The 14,024-nt window shown below is 53.6% G+C and overlaps 1 protein-coding gene across 5 annotated transcripts in view; it reads right to left on the bottom strand.

Annotated features, from left to right (window-relative positions):
• The window catches only part of LARGE2 (LARGE xylosyl- and glucuronyltransferase 2), an 81,639-nt gene that overhangs the window by 35,405 nt on the left and 32,210 nt on the right, over positions 1 to 14,024 (bottom strand). For 4 of the 5 annotated variants that reach the window (XR_013346343.1, XR_013346342.1, XM_077818591.1 and 1 more), the window contains exons 4-16: positions 13,671 to 13,933; positions 12,827 to 12,909; positions 12,142 to 12,265; positions 10,035 to 10,206; positions 9,674 to 9,778; positions 8,530 to 8,642; positions 7,957 to 8,082; positions 7,568 to 7,723; positions 7,172 to 7,335; positions 5,763 to 6,041; positions 5,063 to 5,209; positions 4,542 to 4,737; positions 4,182 to 4,330 (exon numbers count right to left, since the gene is read on the bottom strand). Coding sequence is in view for 3 of the 5 variants with exons in the window: in XM_077818591.1 (XP_077674717.1) it covers positions 4,182 to 4,330; positions 4,542 to 4,737; positions 5,063 to 5,209; positions 5,763 to 6,041; positions 7,172 to 7,335; positions 7,568 to 7,723; positions 7,957 to 8,082; positions 8,530 to 8,642; positions 9,674 to 9,778; positions 10,035 to 10,206; positions 12,142 to 12,265; positions 12,827 to 12,909; positions 13,671 to 13,933 (2,077 nt within the window). In the remaining 2 variants the exon portion in view is untranslated. Of the gene's footprint in view, positions 1 to 2,422; positions 4,331 to 4,541; positions 4,738 to 5,062; positions 5,210 to 5,762; positions 6,042 to 7,171; positions 7,336 to 7,567; positions 7,724 to 7,956; positions 8,083 to 8,529; positions 8,643 to 9,673; positions 9,779 to 10,034; positions 10,207 to 12,141; positions 12,266 to 12,826; positions 12,910 to 13,670; positions 13,934 to 14,024 lie in introns of those variants that run through there. The other variant, XM_077818593.1, reaches the window with a different exon arrangement.

The following is a 14,024-nucleotide window of genomic DNA, read 5'->3' as shown; positions in this document are numbered from 1 at the left end:
AGTGCAAGTACATGTAAAAGATCAGCAGCATAAGTCCTTAGTGCTCCAGGGCACTACCAGAAAAAGTAGCAGGTTTTGTCTTTGGTTGAATAGTGACATATTTAGTCATGCACAGGAACGAAGAACCTTAATATCCAGATACCATCCAACCTCTCCTCACCTCTGTCTCATTTGTCATTCGTGCCAGACAACCCCAACATCTCTTGTGGTCCCTCCCATCCCTAAGAATCCCATATCATTGCAGGCCTTGGTGTAAAATACCCTTTTTTGAATGATACCACTTTGTTTTCACAGAATTGCATAATGAGAATAATACTGACTCATGAGCTGGTTTGTTTTTTTTAAATATCTCTATTTTTTTTAGCCTGATGCTAATAGTGAATTGCAGTCTCTTTGCTGCCTTCTCTCTGTAGCCTTCAAGTCCCTTGTGGTTTCAGTTTTGGTACAACTGTGTTTAGATTTTAGCAAATTAAAGGGAGGGGAGGGGAGGGGAGGGGGAGAGGGATACAGAGCATCTGATCAATTTGTATTTATTTATTTTAACATTTTACTAAATAAAACACAATAAAATCGCTTGTCTCTGTAGCCATGTTTACCAGGTGAGGGAAGCATTTCCCATCACTACATGGGGCACCTGGACCTGGAAGAGCTTTATACTGTAAGAGCTCATGAGAAAGTGATACAGAGCCCAGAACTAATCTCAGTCTACTGGGAGCTCAGGCTTCATTTTCATCAGTGGGTGAATATGTTCAGGTAGAGGTTGAAAGCGTAACTTTGTCAAACAGCTATACTTTCCACAAGGCAAAAGGGCCACTAGCCTACACAGCCAGATCTCATTTCTGCTTTCACTAGCTCCCGCTTATGCACCAAAGCTGCAATTTTGTTCATTGTTTGTGTTCAGGGGTGAGAACAAAGCAAGGCCGTAACTCCTGATGCTTTGATGTTGCAGGATGTTCACCGCACACGTCAGTGGTTCCATCAAGATCACAAACCCAGAAGGAGCACTAGAAACTCAGACTAGACCCAATTTTACTTTGGGTCAGTGGCTCTTAAGTCTTTTTTCAACGTATGGGCCACAGGGTATGGTTTGGCTTGACTAAGGCCAGGTCTGTACTAGAAAAGATTTCCTGGTACAGCTGTAGTAGCAAACCCTCTTAACATAGACACAGCTTATATTAGCAAAAAAGCATTTTTGGCAGTATAGTTTATTCACCTCCCCAAACAAAATAAGCTATCACTTTTAAGCCAGGATAGAACTGCATCTTGACTAGGGCTTTTGGGGCTAGAGAAATGTTACCAAAATGCTCCCACCTGTAGCAGGCCTTTACACTAGCAAAAATTTCTAGTCTAGACCTGGCCTAAGAAAATTGATCAAGTATAGGCAGGCTTAACTAACCAGCACTAGCTCAACCTGACCTAACATCACCATTTCTCCTAACACAGATGCTAGGTAACAACATTAGCTTGATTTTAGTTAAGCTCTAGTCTAGGCACATGCTGCTATGGGCAGGTGGTTACTGCTGGTCTCATCTTTTGTTAAGATGGCAGGAAGAAGGAACCCTTGTTAATAGTACAGGAAAAGCTTCCCAGCCAATTCACAAATAGGCTCAAAGTGTGGGTTTGGTCTGATGTAACTGTACAAATGGACCTCTGAGAGCACTCTGAAGGTCTCAGCTGCTACCTCTAGGGACAAAACATGGCCTTAGTGCTGTTAGCCCCATAGCACCAGCTCAGCACACAGAGCTGCACTCCATTCCCTCTTGTACACCAGCAACAGAACTGGATACTAGGTTCTGAGTGGTTGCACTTGTGGAAGGCAACAGGGCTGCAGACGTGACACTGAGGGTAGAATTTGCCCTGTAGCATGTTTGTTAAAGGGGATGACTTGTGAGATAGAAAGAGCCTAGCTTGCCTGTTAGAGCTGGGTAGGGGCCCACTGGCAGAGAAAACAATACATCTTTTTATCTGTTTGACCTTAAGTTAGCAAGTGCCAACCCCCAGGGAATCCTGCAATGCCCTTTGTCCAGTCACTTTTTGTGAGCATAACTGCAGCCACCCACTGCCACAACAGTTTGTTAGACAATGGCCTGATCTTCCTGGTGTCAGTAAATACCAGAAGGACCAGTTCTGGGTAGGGGATGAGTTCTCTCTTGCTTGGTGGAGCTGACATTTCTACATCATCTTGTCACTGCCGCGTCCCCGTCCCCGTCCCCCCACTCTGGACACACTGTAGTTACCATCCCTTCACAACCTTGTGACACAGTATCAGCTCCACACACAACCCTCGCTCCTGGGGAAGTGAACTTGCCCTAATTTCCTGCCAGCCTGTAAGCCCTGCCCCACCCCCAGCATCAGACAGAATGTGACAAAATAACCACATGGCTCTCCAAGGATTTGAAAAAGAATTTTAAAAAAGCTTTAATTAAAAAATAGAGGAGACACTTATGCCCTTTCCATACAAAGAGTGTAGAACAGTGGCCCCTGGGCCTGCCTCACCCTGGCCGGAATGTTTTGCTCCCAGCACAGTAGCGGCTTTGATTACCAGGAAGTGAAGAGCAGAGAGTCCAGCACTGACAGTCCTGAAGATACTTCAGAACCATCAGGAAGGAAGAGAGAGGCTAAAAACCCTAGGCCCTCCTAATCATTTATACCCTGTGAGAAATCATCTTAAATAACTTAAATAGAGAGTGAGGAAAGCAACTGTGCCTCCATGCTCCAGTGTGTGAGGACTGTGGAACAGCACCTGGCCAAAGCTGCTCCCAGCACAGGTCTCTGACCATAGCACCCAGCTACAATGTCAACCATGTCCCTGATTGTCAATGTCAATATTACTGAGATTCAGGATCTTTCCCTCTGAGACTTGGAAGTGACCCCTAGAGAGGTTTCTCTAAGCAGTTGGTGGCCTACCAGGGGACAGTTTTACCTACTGCCAGAGCGGCAGGGACTGAATGGTTTTATCATAACAGGCACCATGATTTGGCAATAGATCCAATAGTGGCTCAGCTCCAAGGCACAGACCAGAACCAAACATGCTGTGGGCCCCAGACCTGCAGCACCAACCCTCATTAGCCAGGTGTGGGAAAATCCAGGGATGCGACAACAAGAGGCAGCAGCCTGAGATTCTGCCCAGACTGCATGGGGAAGAGGGACAGGACTTCCCATCCTCTGTGGGAAGATGGCCATGAAGGTTAGTGGTATAGGCTGGCCCGAGGCAGTACCTATGCAGGGATCTTAGCTGGCAGGTGTTTTTGTGTACAGACCCTCAGCCAGCAAAAGATGGGCATGCTTGTGCACATACAACCACCTGCAAACAAGCAGGAAGGGTCACAGAGCCTCAGCTCCAGCCTGAGCCCTAACATCTACACTGCAGTTTTATAGCCCTGCACCCTGCGCCAGCTGCCACAGGTCACCTGTTTTCACAGCAGTGTAGGCATACCCTAAGAGACCAATTCTGTACGCCACTTTCCCCTTGGGGAAACATGGGGGTGCTTCAGCTCCCTCTAGGCACAGGAAAGGAGGAAAGAGAGAGAAAGAGGTTCATCAGAAGAAATTAAGAACTAAAGTTCAGCCTGTCTTGCAGGGCTAAGCTACACCTGACAGTGGTAACTGTGCAGGGCCCCGAAGGAGGCAAAGCACAGAGGGTGCAAATGGGAGGACCTGATGAAACCAAGCAAGGGAGCATCTTGCAGAACGTCAGGTAAAGCTTTCTAGCAAGGACACTAATGAGGCTGGGAAACAAGTGCCCCAGGGGACTGCATGGGAGCCTCATCACTGGTGTCATTCACATTTTGGCCAAACCTCTGGAAAATGAACAATAGGTGCCTCCCACCCCGGCCCTTGAAGTGGGAAATAGGCTCCAGGTAGCCCACTTGCTGGGAGATTAGCAATGTTGGCCTGTCTCTGGGTGAGGCTTTCAGCTTTCTGTGAGGAAACCCTCAGCCACTCAGGAGCAGTTTAAGAACTAAAAGCCCCTTTCTCTTGACTCTTTCCATTCCATCCCTAGTGGGAGCTACTGTTCCTGTGCTGGGGAAACAGTGCTGCAGGTTTGATCCCTTTCAGGCAGTGAGCCACACAGGAAGGAAGTGGTCTGTCCCCTTCCCCCTCCAGCCCACCGCCACACTGTCCCTCAGCATCACAGGCTCCTCTCGGCAGTGAGGTATTTGAGTGCGGCAGCGCCATACCTACGCGACAGGTCCTGGTGGAACTCCTCCCGCAGTGTCTGCAGGCAGCCCCGGTAGCCAGCGCTCAAGCGGAACTTGGAGATGTCAAAGCTGGGGGCGTGAGGCATGTGGATCATGAAGGCATTGGGCAGGACCAGCAGCTCGTACTCCTGGAAAGAAGCAGGAAGTCAGCAAGCAGGCACAGAGCAGGGCTCTGCCCACACCCATGGGAGCCAGATCACCTACTCAGGGGCAACAAAGCTTAGTCCAAAGGAAGCCTTGTGCTGGGAGAGACCCAGAAGGCACTTGCCAAGGCAACAGTATGGGGTCCCTAGGGACAAAGAGTCTGGGCCCAGGAAATTCCACTGGCTCCTCACTCACCTGGGCATCAAGCTCCATGATATGGGACACCTTGTTCCAACCAAAGCCCACGAATCTCTGGTCATACTGGGGGCAGTCACGCCTCACTACAACGTAAGGCTCAAAGTCTGGCTGCCACTCCACACGGTACGGCACCGTGGCTGTCCGCCACTTGGCATAGTCAGTTGGGGCATGGCCCTTTGGCCACACATGGTACCTTCAGAGAGAGACAGAAATGAGGCACCAGATAGATGTGACACACCGAGGCCCCTCACGTCCCAGAGACAAACTGCGAAGGGAGGCCAGCGGTGCAGTGAACCCTGGGGCTACAGGGAGACGCACACTCCTCTCACTACCTATAGGGCAGCAGCTTCAGAACACAGATCCAGACACAGGCACAGACTGAGGGGGTGGGGGACGACGCGAGAGGTGCTTGGGTCTGGGCTGCACCACAGCCCCTAGGAATGGGGTGGGACCAGAGAGCCTCCTGCTGCCTGTGGTCTGGGCCCTGCAGGGTGGAGGAGAGCAGCTCCAGCACCTACCTGAAGGTGTAGAGGGAGCCCATGTCCAGCATGGAGAGCAGCTCTGCTTTGGACTTGGGAAAGGTAAGACGGTAGTGCAGAGTCTCAAACGCTGGGACGATGAGCGCTGCCTTCCGCTGAGGCAGCTCCAGCTGCCGGATGGAGTTCCTGCAGCAGGGTAGGGGAGAGCGTGAGGCCTCGCTAGGACGTGTGGAGCCAGCAAGAGGTGACTGCAATGCATACCACTGGTCACCCAGTAGAAGCTAGAAGCCCTACGCAAAGCTGTGTTCCTGGGCCCCCTTAGCAGACGCTGGAAGGGCATCGGCAGGCTCTAGAGGATCCTATCTTTTCTAAGTGTGAGGTTGGTGGCAGGAGAGTCTAAAGGCCCTTGGGATCCACCATGCAGGGAAAGGATGCAGCACCCCCATCCACCAGTGGTACAGAAGGGGCATCTCCTTCCCCAACCAAGGGTTCTCTCTCCCATGTGATAGCAGGACCCTCCCAGAGGACTCGAGCCCAGGCTGCGCCTACAGAATGAGAAACTTCCTGACAGCAAGAGCTCCCAAGCTGGGGAATCACCCCCCGAGGGAAGGGCTGGGAGCCCCATTGTTTGGGACACAGTTGAACTAGACTGAACCTTAGGTGACAACCTGGAAGGAACCAGCCCACCGGGGCCCCTGGGGGTGAACGACTAGCTTGGGCTGGATGGAGAGGGCCACACCTGAGGTAATCGTAGAGCCCATACATGGGCAGGAAGTCGATGTCCGTCAGAAAGACATAGGGTGTCTGTGCATTGGTCAGCGCAACGTTGCGCAGTAGGTTGACAGGGTAGAACTGCCCCTCCTTGTACACAATGTGGTATGCGACATTCCTGCGGTTGCTCAACACCTCCGAGCCCTGGGCATAGCGCAGGAACTGCTGGGCCTCTGCGTCCGACATGTACAGCGCCAGGCTGATGGGGCCTGCCCAGTGTTTGCAGATTGCCTCCAGCATCTGTAACCTGTAAATCGAAAGCAACCGGCATGAGACTGGCCGTGCCAGACCCCGACACATGGGGAGAACTCCAGATAACTGAGCAGGCAGGAAACAGCAGTGGACACAGCCAAGCAGAAGAGACTGAGCAAGCCTGCCACTCTGCAGTGCTGATGCCACTCAATCTTGCCCTTCTGCCACTGCCCCCCACTTTTTTCCTCCCCTCCACAAGCTACCGGAGAATGTAACGTCCAAGGCCCTGCCCCATACTCCACAGCAAACAACCTGGATTCTCTAGCAAGTTCCTTACATGCTGTGGCCTTTGCTGGAAATGCTGTGGCAGCTCCAGACGTGTTCCACAGTGCAGGTTTTTATTTAATTAAGCATGAAAATGACTCATCACGTCCGTGCAGCAGTCCCTTGTGGTAGTGGTTTTAATATTGAATTCAATTTATTTTACTCTGTCCACCTTTTTGGTTTTGACATACCACAGATGTATGTGTTAGCATGTAACTGCACTATAGAATGTGGGGGAGTTGGAGAGTTAAACAGCCATCTATAGGGCTTTCGGCATGTTGGGAGGGAGTCTGGAATTGTGGGATAAGCACATTCACTGCCCATTTCTGCTACTATGATCATCAATTGAATAATTAACACTGTTAACCCTGGTAATTTCATGTTTAGATTTCACAGTTAACACCCCACTAAGATGAAGGAGTAGTTCATACCTCTTGCAGCTGGTGTTTCAGACTCTCTGCAAACTCAGGCAGATGCTGCTGCATCAGGAACACTAGGTTCATGGCTACAAGGTTTTCTTTGCAGCCGTGAGGGCTAGAAACATTTTTTTTAAAATATAAGGTTCAAGTTCTGGGGCATGATTCTGTGGTGAAGAGTGATTTTGCAATCCCAGAATCAAAATACAAACATTTCATTTGTGGCAAGACTCCCATTTCAGCCCCAGTCTCTACAAGGAGAGTGCCCTGCACCCCCGACGGAAGTAATGTTTCTATTAGTGCAGATCTAACCTTGGGTCAGTTTGACAGCATCTGTCTGCGTACAAAAGTTCCAGGGCTGATGAACTTGCTTACAGAGCCCACAGCTCCTCAGTCCCCAGCAGTGGGAGCTGCCCCTCCTTCCATCCCAGCCCCTTCCAGGTACCTGTCCATGGAGAGCTGGGCCACCAGGGTGACATCAGCAGGGTCAGGTGAGGCCAGGACCTCATACTGCAGGAAGAACAGGTGGATGCGGTGCAGCATAAGGTGCTGCCGGCGGAAATCATAGCAGGGGTCATCCTCATTGAGGTCCTCCAGGGCTTGCTGCAGCTGGAACATAAGAATGAAGTGGAGCAGAAGCCAGACTCGTGCTAGCAAACACCCAAGGGCAGGGGTGAGGCAGGAGCAGGCAGGTGCTGCAGCTGGAACACATGGGATGCTTTCACCTAGACTGGACAGAGCCCGCACAGAGTCCCAGGAGATGGCATGGATGGAATGTCCCATTCCCACGTTAAGGACAGGTGAGGATCAGGGGTGGGGGTAGCCACCAGCAAGGGCTCACTTGGTTTCTGGGTGGGCTGGGCAGGCTGGCACAACCAAAGAGCTCCCTGCGCAGCAGGTTCCCATCGTACTCTAGGAAGGTCAGGTAGAGGTTCCGGAAGAACTCCACATGCTTGTTCTTCACCCGCAGCTTCTTGGGCGAGTTCCAGTGGATCACCTGAAAAAGATGGGCTGGAGCATCAGGGACACAGTATTCCCCCACCCCTTAGGCTCTACCACCACCCATCCACCAGGCCTGGGGTGCAAGCTGCACCACAGGACGCAACACCCCATCCTCCAGGCCAGGAGGGTTCAGTGCCTGCAGCTGTGGAGATGTGAGGCTCCTGGGCCCAGTGCAGCTCCTCCTGGGAATGTGGGGGAAAGGCCCCAGCCAGGGGCCGGGAGACCCACCTTAAGATCAGAGACCTCTGAGTAACACTGCTCTGAGAGGGTATGGTCAGACAGCTGCACGTTCCAGAAGCAGGGGAGCTTGTACACCAGCACTGGGCTCTGCTTAATCACTGCATTAAAGATGTCCTGGAAGAGAATCAGCGGTGAGCACATGGAGAACTGGACACCTCTGGAGGAACCCCCCCCGCAACCCCCCCAAGAGTTGGAGGGGAAACCCTGAGGGGACAAGAGAGGTCAGACTAGGGATCTCTGTATCATCCATATCATACAACCACTCTACAGTCTACAGGTGGGCACGGTAACCAGACCCTGCTCAGGAGGTGTCCAGGACTGAAATGCAAGGAATGCTACAGATCAGGACCAAGACTGAGCTGATGGAGTGGAAGGTTACAGATCTCAAGCATGGGTCCCTGGGTACCCACTCACAGCCAGTGTTGTCTGTAGTGTTAGCAGCATCCCATGGCCCCAGCATTTACTCCCCCACCTGCAGCTTCCTACATCTATAGTTTGCCCAAGAGTAGGAACCAGGGTCAAAGAAGAGCCTGCAGGCTGGGGCTCAGCTTGGCTCCATACCTGGTCTGCCAGCGAGGTGGACAGCATGCTCATGAGCTCCTGCTCCGCCATCAGCCGCCACGTCTGCTCCCAGCCAATCCGGCGCAGGCGCTCCAGCACCAGCAGGATCACCCCTGGCAAGCGAGGAAAGAGAGGTCATAGGTGTCCCCACATCACACAGGTACCAGCCAGCCCAGCACTGTGTTTGATGCAGTCGATCCAGCCTTATGCCACCCCTGAGCTCAGCTCCAGCCAGTCCCTTCTGGAGCATACTAGGTCAATGGTCTGGGATGCCAGCCCCATAGCAAGTTCTCTAACAGCAAGGCCCCTTGCTGGGTGTCCCAGCCAGGGACTGGATTCTAGGCTTGCTGGCTAGCCTGGACATGGCATCCCTGTGTCCCACACCCCTCTCAACAACAGGGTCTACTGCTGGAGGAGGCCTGGGAACTCACCTCTGATAGGATTCCCAGAGTACAGGGAGTGTGCGGGGGCTCAGCCCACAAGCTTTCTGATTGGCCTGGGCAGCTCTGTCACTCACACTCACTAAAGGAAGGGCCTAGGGGAGCAGTTACCTCCGGGGGGTGCCACTGAGTGACCCTAAGAAACCACCCTTGGGGAAGCAGCAGAGTGCAGTACCTCACCGGCAGCCAAGGAGCAAGGCTGGCGCATGTGGCTCTAGTTCAGACTCGAGAGACACATTGAGTGAGTTTAGAGGGTCTCAGTGCAGCTCCCTGGGACCACTTATTCCTATTATAAAATCAAAGAGTGTAAGAGAGCCTCTGCGCTGGAACAGCAGGAAATGGTGGCCAGTCACGACTGAGAGGCACAGGCAGAGCCACTGGGGAGACCGGCCATCAGCCTCTTGTGGCCAAGGCCACGCACAGTTCAATTCCCAGTGGATTTGCTGGCAGGGCCTGAGCTGGCAGTTTGCTCCCCAAGTCACAGAGGACAGCAGCAGCTTTTCTCTGGGACAGGATGGGAGTCACAGCAACAGCTCCTCACTACCAGCAACACTAACAGGAATGAGCAGAAGGAGGCGCTTCCTCATCCCAGCCCTGTCCCCCCAGACATTCTGGCGGCCTTGCCCTGCACCAACCTCACCACTGACAGAGACAGGATAAACCCCTGCCCAACAGGAGCTGACCTGTGCATGCTCTGGGCTCACCTGTGTTGAAGCCACGTCCAAGCGCTGGCCATGGCTTGTGGTTCTTCCAGAGGTTTCCCAGGTACCAGTCACTTTGGTTCTCCACCAGCCCAATCACCTGCTTGTCTGGAAAGTGAGACAGATCCACCTCACCAGAGAAGTATGTGCCCACCACAAATTCATGCCCCCTCCTCCCCTGCCGCCCACAAGTGGCTGATAAGGACAAACAGGGAGAGCCAAGCAGAACAGACTCCTAAACTCCACCCAGTGCCAAGGGGTCGCAGGTTTTCAGAGGAGCCAGGGCAGTGGGCCTGGCTTCTCTCCCAGAGGTACAGCTACTCAACTGGTCCCAAGGCTCCTCCTTTCCACAACTCCCCCTCACCGGAGAACTTCCCGAAGACAGCCCACAGTTCAGCGATGTCGGTGGCAAAGGTGATGTCTGTGTCCAGGACAATGACCTTGGAGAGGTTGGAGGGCAGCGCCTTAGTGAGCGTTAGCTTCATCAGCCCATAAATCCCAGAGTAATGCTTGTTGGGAATCCACGACACCTCTGCCTGCAACAGGGAGGGAAGAAGCCCTCAGGGCCAGGATATAGCCATTCTCGAATCTCCCCGGGGCTAGACACACAGCACCCAGTCTGTACCACAAATCCAACACTTCACCCGGAAACAGAGGTGTAAAATGGCATGGCTCTTCCCCAAATCCAACCCCCACTGCCCCAGAGGCTAATGAAGCAGCACAACTGTGCTACAGAGCTTCAAAGCCCTCAGGGGGCTAATGAGGAGGCATGAGTGAGTCCTAGCAAGGCAAGGAGACTGCATTCCACGTGTGGGTGGGAGGCACACTCCCTGGATCTCAGGGGATAGAACATAGGGGGATTTTACTGATGCACTGTACAATATTCCAGCTGTTCAGGCCTCCGCACAGGGCCTGTTCCACAGATTACATCCACTATGGCAGCTGCCACCAGGGGGCGCACAGATTCCAAGCTTAGTGCTAAAGTATTTTCCATTTGAAGTGTTTAAGGCACACGGGAATCAGAGACTTCCAGGGATCTTGTCCTCACCCCTACCCACTCACTCAATGTCTCCACAGGCAGCAAAGATGGAAAAGGCCCAGGAGAGCAGCCAGTCACTCTCCCAGGGCCCACAAAGGACTGAGCCCTACAGCCCATTCTCCAGTCTGTTCCAGTTAGTGATCAACATCTGAGCAATGGGCTCCTCCCCACAGCGAGTGTCTCCATCCTGAGACTCAGCCAAGATTCCTTCTGCCACGCCCCACACTGCACCCTATGTATCAGCCTGAAAAATCTCCCCCTCCCCGACTTGGGGTTTACACATCTAGATATCCCCAGCCACCACATTCTCCCTCCCCTCCTTACAGTCACTAGCCAAGTTGGACGGATGCCATTCTTCAATGGCTCCCCACAACCCCGTTCATTCTTGTTGCCCTTCCCTGTACTCCCTCCAGTCTGTGTGTCTGCTCTGGGCCCCTCAGGACGAATGTCACCTGCTGAGTGTCTCCTCCCTGCTCCACGAGGAGAGACCCCAGGGACTGAGGTACCCAGAGCCTTACAAAGAGGAGCTATCCCCTCCCGGCTTTGGGACACAAGCCCTCGAGTACACAGCCCCCAGATACAGTGGCCTTTGTGGAGCTCTGTCCCATCACAGCCCCACTCTCCCCAGGCTCTCCCAGCCCCTCTCATCAAGGATCGGGGTTTCCCCTGATGTATTAGCAGTGTTTCCTGAGGCCGAGTCTCACTTGACTCCTGCCCATGTGCCTGTTCTCTTTTGGGCCCTTTGGGATATTTCTCTGTGCTGTCCACAGTTCCTCCCTGTTCCCCATCATCTGGGCATGACTTGTACAGCTGCTCTCAGATTTTGTGACCAGACTGAACTCTGATGCCTAGGCTTCCCACTGCCCTATAGCATGCCCCGCTGCTTCTGTGGATGGTTTTGACTCTGGCTGTTTCATATCCAAGCCAATGAGTCCCATCTTGCTTTGGAGGGGCCCTCTCTAGGTGAGAGTGCATGGCCCAGTTACACCTGGCTCTCTGAGGAGGCTACCAACCAGGGGACCAGTTAGTGTCACCTGGGCTAGTGGTTGTGTCATTTTGACATGCGCTTGCTAGGAATGGGTCTGAGCCTCGCCAGCTCCTTCATACAGGAGCCACCTGGGAACTCGCAGAAGGGAGCAGGTTTCAACTACTTCAGACCAGAGCCAAAGTGGAGGAGAAAGGCCCCTTCACAACTCCCACGCCAACCAAGTGCCCCCTTATCAGTCAAATGGTAACAGACACCAGGAGGAGAGCAGATGAGAGAGGGGCCAGCAGCAAGAGAGTTAATAGTCTGGCAAACTCTCCTCACCACCATCCCTGCCTCCCTGAGTGGCTGATCACTTCACTGGAATACCGAGACTAGAAAGAGAAGCCGAGAAAGTGGGGGGGGAAAGAGGGACAGTGAGGGGAGAAGGGGATCTGGGGCTCCTGCCTTCAAATCGTCTGCGTTGTAGAAGCTAACGTAGACGGAGGGCACTATCCAGGACTGGAAGAGAGTCTGCAGGATCTGTTGAGCCACCGAGTCCGTGATGAGGTGGAAATGGAGAGGGTTCTTCCTGCCAGGAGGAAACACAAGCAGCTGTCAGAGATCCTTCCTGAGCCACTGAGCCCAGGACAGCTTCCTCCACCACCAAAGCGGGTGGCAGCTGGGAGAAGTTGCCCCATCCTGAGCCAGGGTCCACCTGGGACAGATCCATCCACACCCCCCAGCAGATGACAGGTGGGACCCAGAGAGCCTTCACCACCCCGCACCTCACTCAGTCCCTACCCAGACAGCACAGCCCCTTCACAATGGGACCCTCAAACACTGGTCACAGTAACACAGGATCCTGGGAGTTGTGACTGGTTAAGAGGGACAGGTTAAGTTCACCACCACCACCACAGCCTGGGCTTCCCAGTTGCGCACCTCCCCTTCCCACACTGCCCTATGACTGGGGAGCCAAGCTACAGGAGTGTTTCATATCCGATCCCCATTTTACCTGAACCCCCAAAGCACATGGGTCCGAAATGGAGATGGAAGCCCACCAGCCCCTGAAGACAGGGTAAGTGCTGTGTAAGAACCTCTATAAATTAGCATAGCATAGCAGAGGCTCCCCCCACACTGTTGTCTGGGTTACCTATGGAAGAGGATGGATTTCACCAGGGTGACCACGTCTCGGCTCGCATTGTGACCAGCACACACAATCGCTACGTGCAGGAGCTGCCCAGAGACAGAAGGCACCATCAGCCCTGCCCAAAGCAGCACCCCTGGGACAAGGGTTGTCCAGCATGCAGCAGCCTCTGGGTCAGTAACACTTCGTAGTATCATTCCCCACCCCAAGATCTTGGCACTGATTAGAGTCCTCTCCTCCCAAGGCAGATGGCGATAGCTGCTGCATAACGTTCTGGTCAGGCAGTTCTCCTACCTGCCCATCTCACCTCACACAGCATATCTCATACAGAAACAGCCTCAGCAACCCAGCCCCCTAGGGACACAGGTCAGGGTCATTACCCACAGGTGATAGGTGGGTAAACTGAGGCAGAGAGCGAGGAAGGACTTGCCCCAGATCACAGAACAGGTCAGTGGCAGAGCTGGGAAGAGAACCCAGGAGTCCTGGTGCTGCCTCCCCACCTGTATGCTCACACACTTTGAGGCACTGAGGAGGGGCACTAACATCTCCCAGTGGGACGCAAGAAGCGGTCATTCTTTTGGCTGTCAGCATCACCCTCTTAACTGCAAATAAAATGCCCACGTATTTGAGGCATGAACAAAGCAGACAGCAAGGGGGAGGCCCTGGCACGGCCAGTGCAATCAGGCAGCTATACAGCTGCGGTTGAATCTAGGGACTCGCTGCTAGGCCAGGCCATCACCCTAGGCCATGGAGACCCTCAGCACCCGGTGTCATTGGCCATATGTGCAGGCCCCTCAGGGGGCCTGCCCTCCCCAAGGACAGCGCCAGGAAGCCAGCTACAGTCGCTCACCTCACACTTCTGCACCATCTGCTGCTTGGGGCAGCCTGTGCGGTTGCTTCTGTCATCTCCTGGGGCATCCCCACCCTCAAAGGAGGCTGCCCACTGCTGGCTGCCATCACTCCCCTCCACAGCCCCAGCTTGCGCCCGAGACTGGCTGAGCTGCAGGCGCAGTTGCAGGTTTTCCTCTTCCACCTTGCGCACCTGAGATGCCAAGGCCTCTCGCTCCAGGTCCTGGTCCCCAAGGCAAGGAGACAATAGGAGGGAACGGCCATCTGTGGAGAGAGACCCCCCAAATCACTGTGATTTCACACCCCGGGACATGGTAGGAGTCACGGGTGGGACAGCACCCCATGCAGTGCCCCC

The sequence above is a fragment of the Eretmochelys imbricata genome, chromosome 6 (assembly GCF_965152235.1).
Source record: "Eretmochelys imbricata isolate rEreImb1 chromosome 6, rEreImb1.hap1, whole genome shotgun sequence".
NCBI classification, from domain to species: domain Eukaryota; kingdom Metazoa; phylum Chordata; order Testudines; family Cheloniidae; genus Eretmochelys; species Eretmochelys imbricata.
The sequence above is the reverse complement of the archived record's forward strand: the minus strand, read 5'-3'. Positions and strand labels throughout refer to the sequence as shown.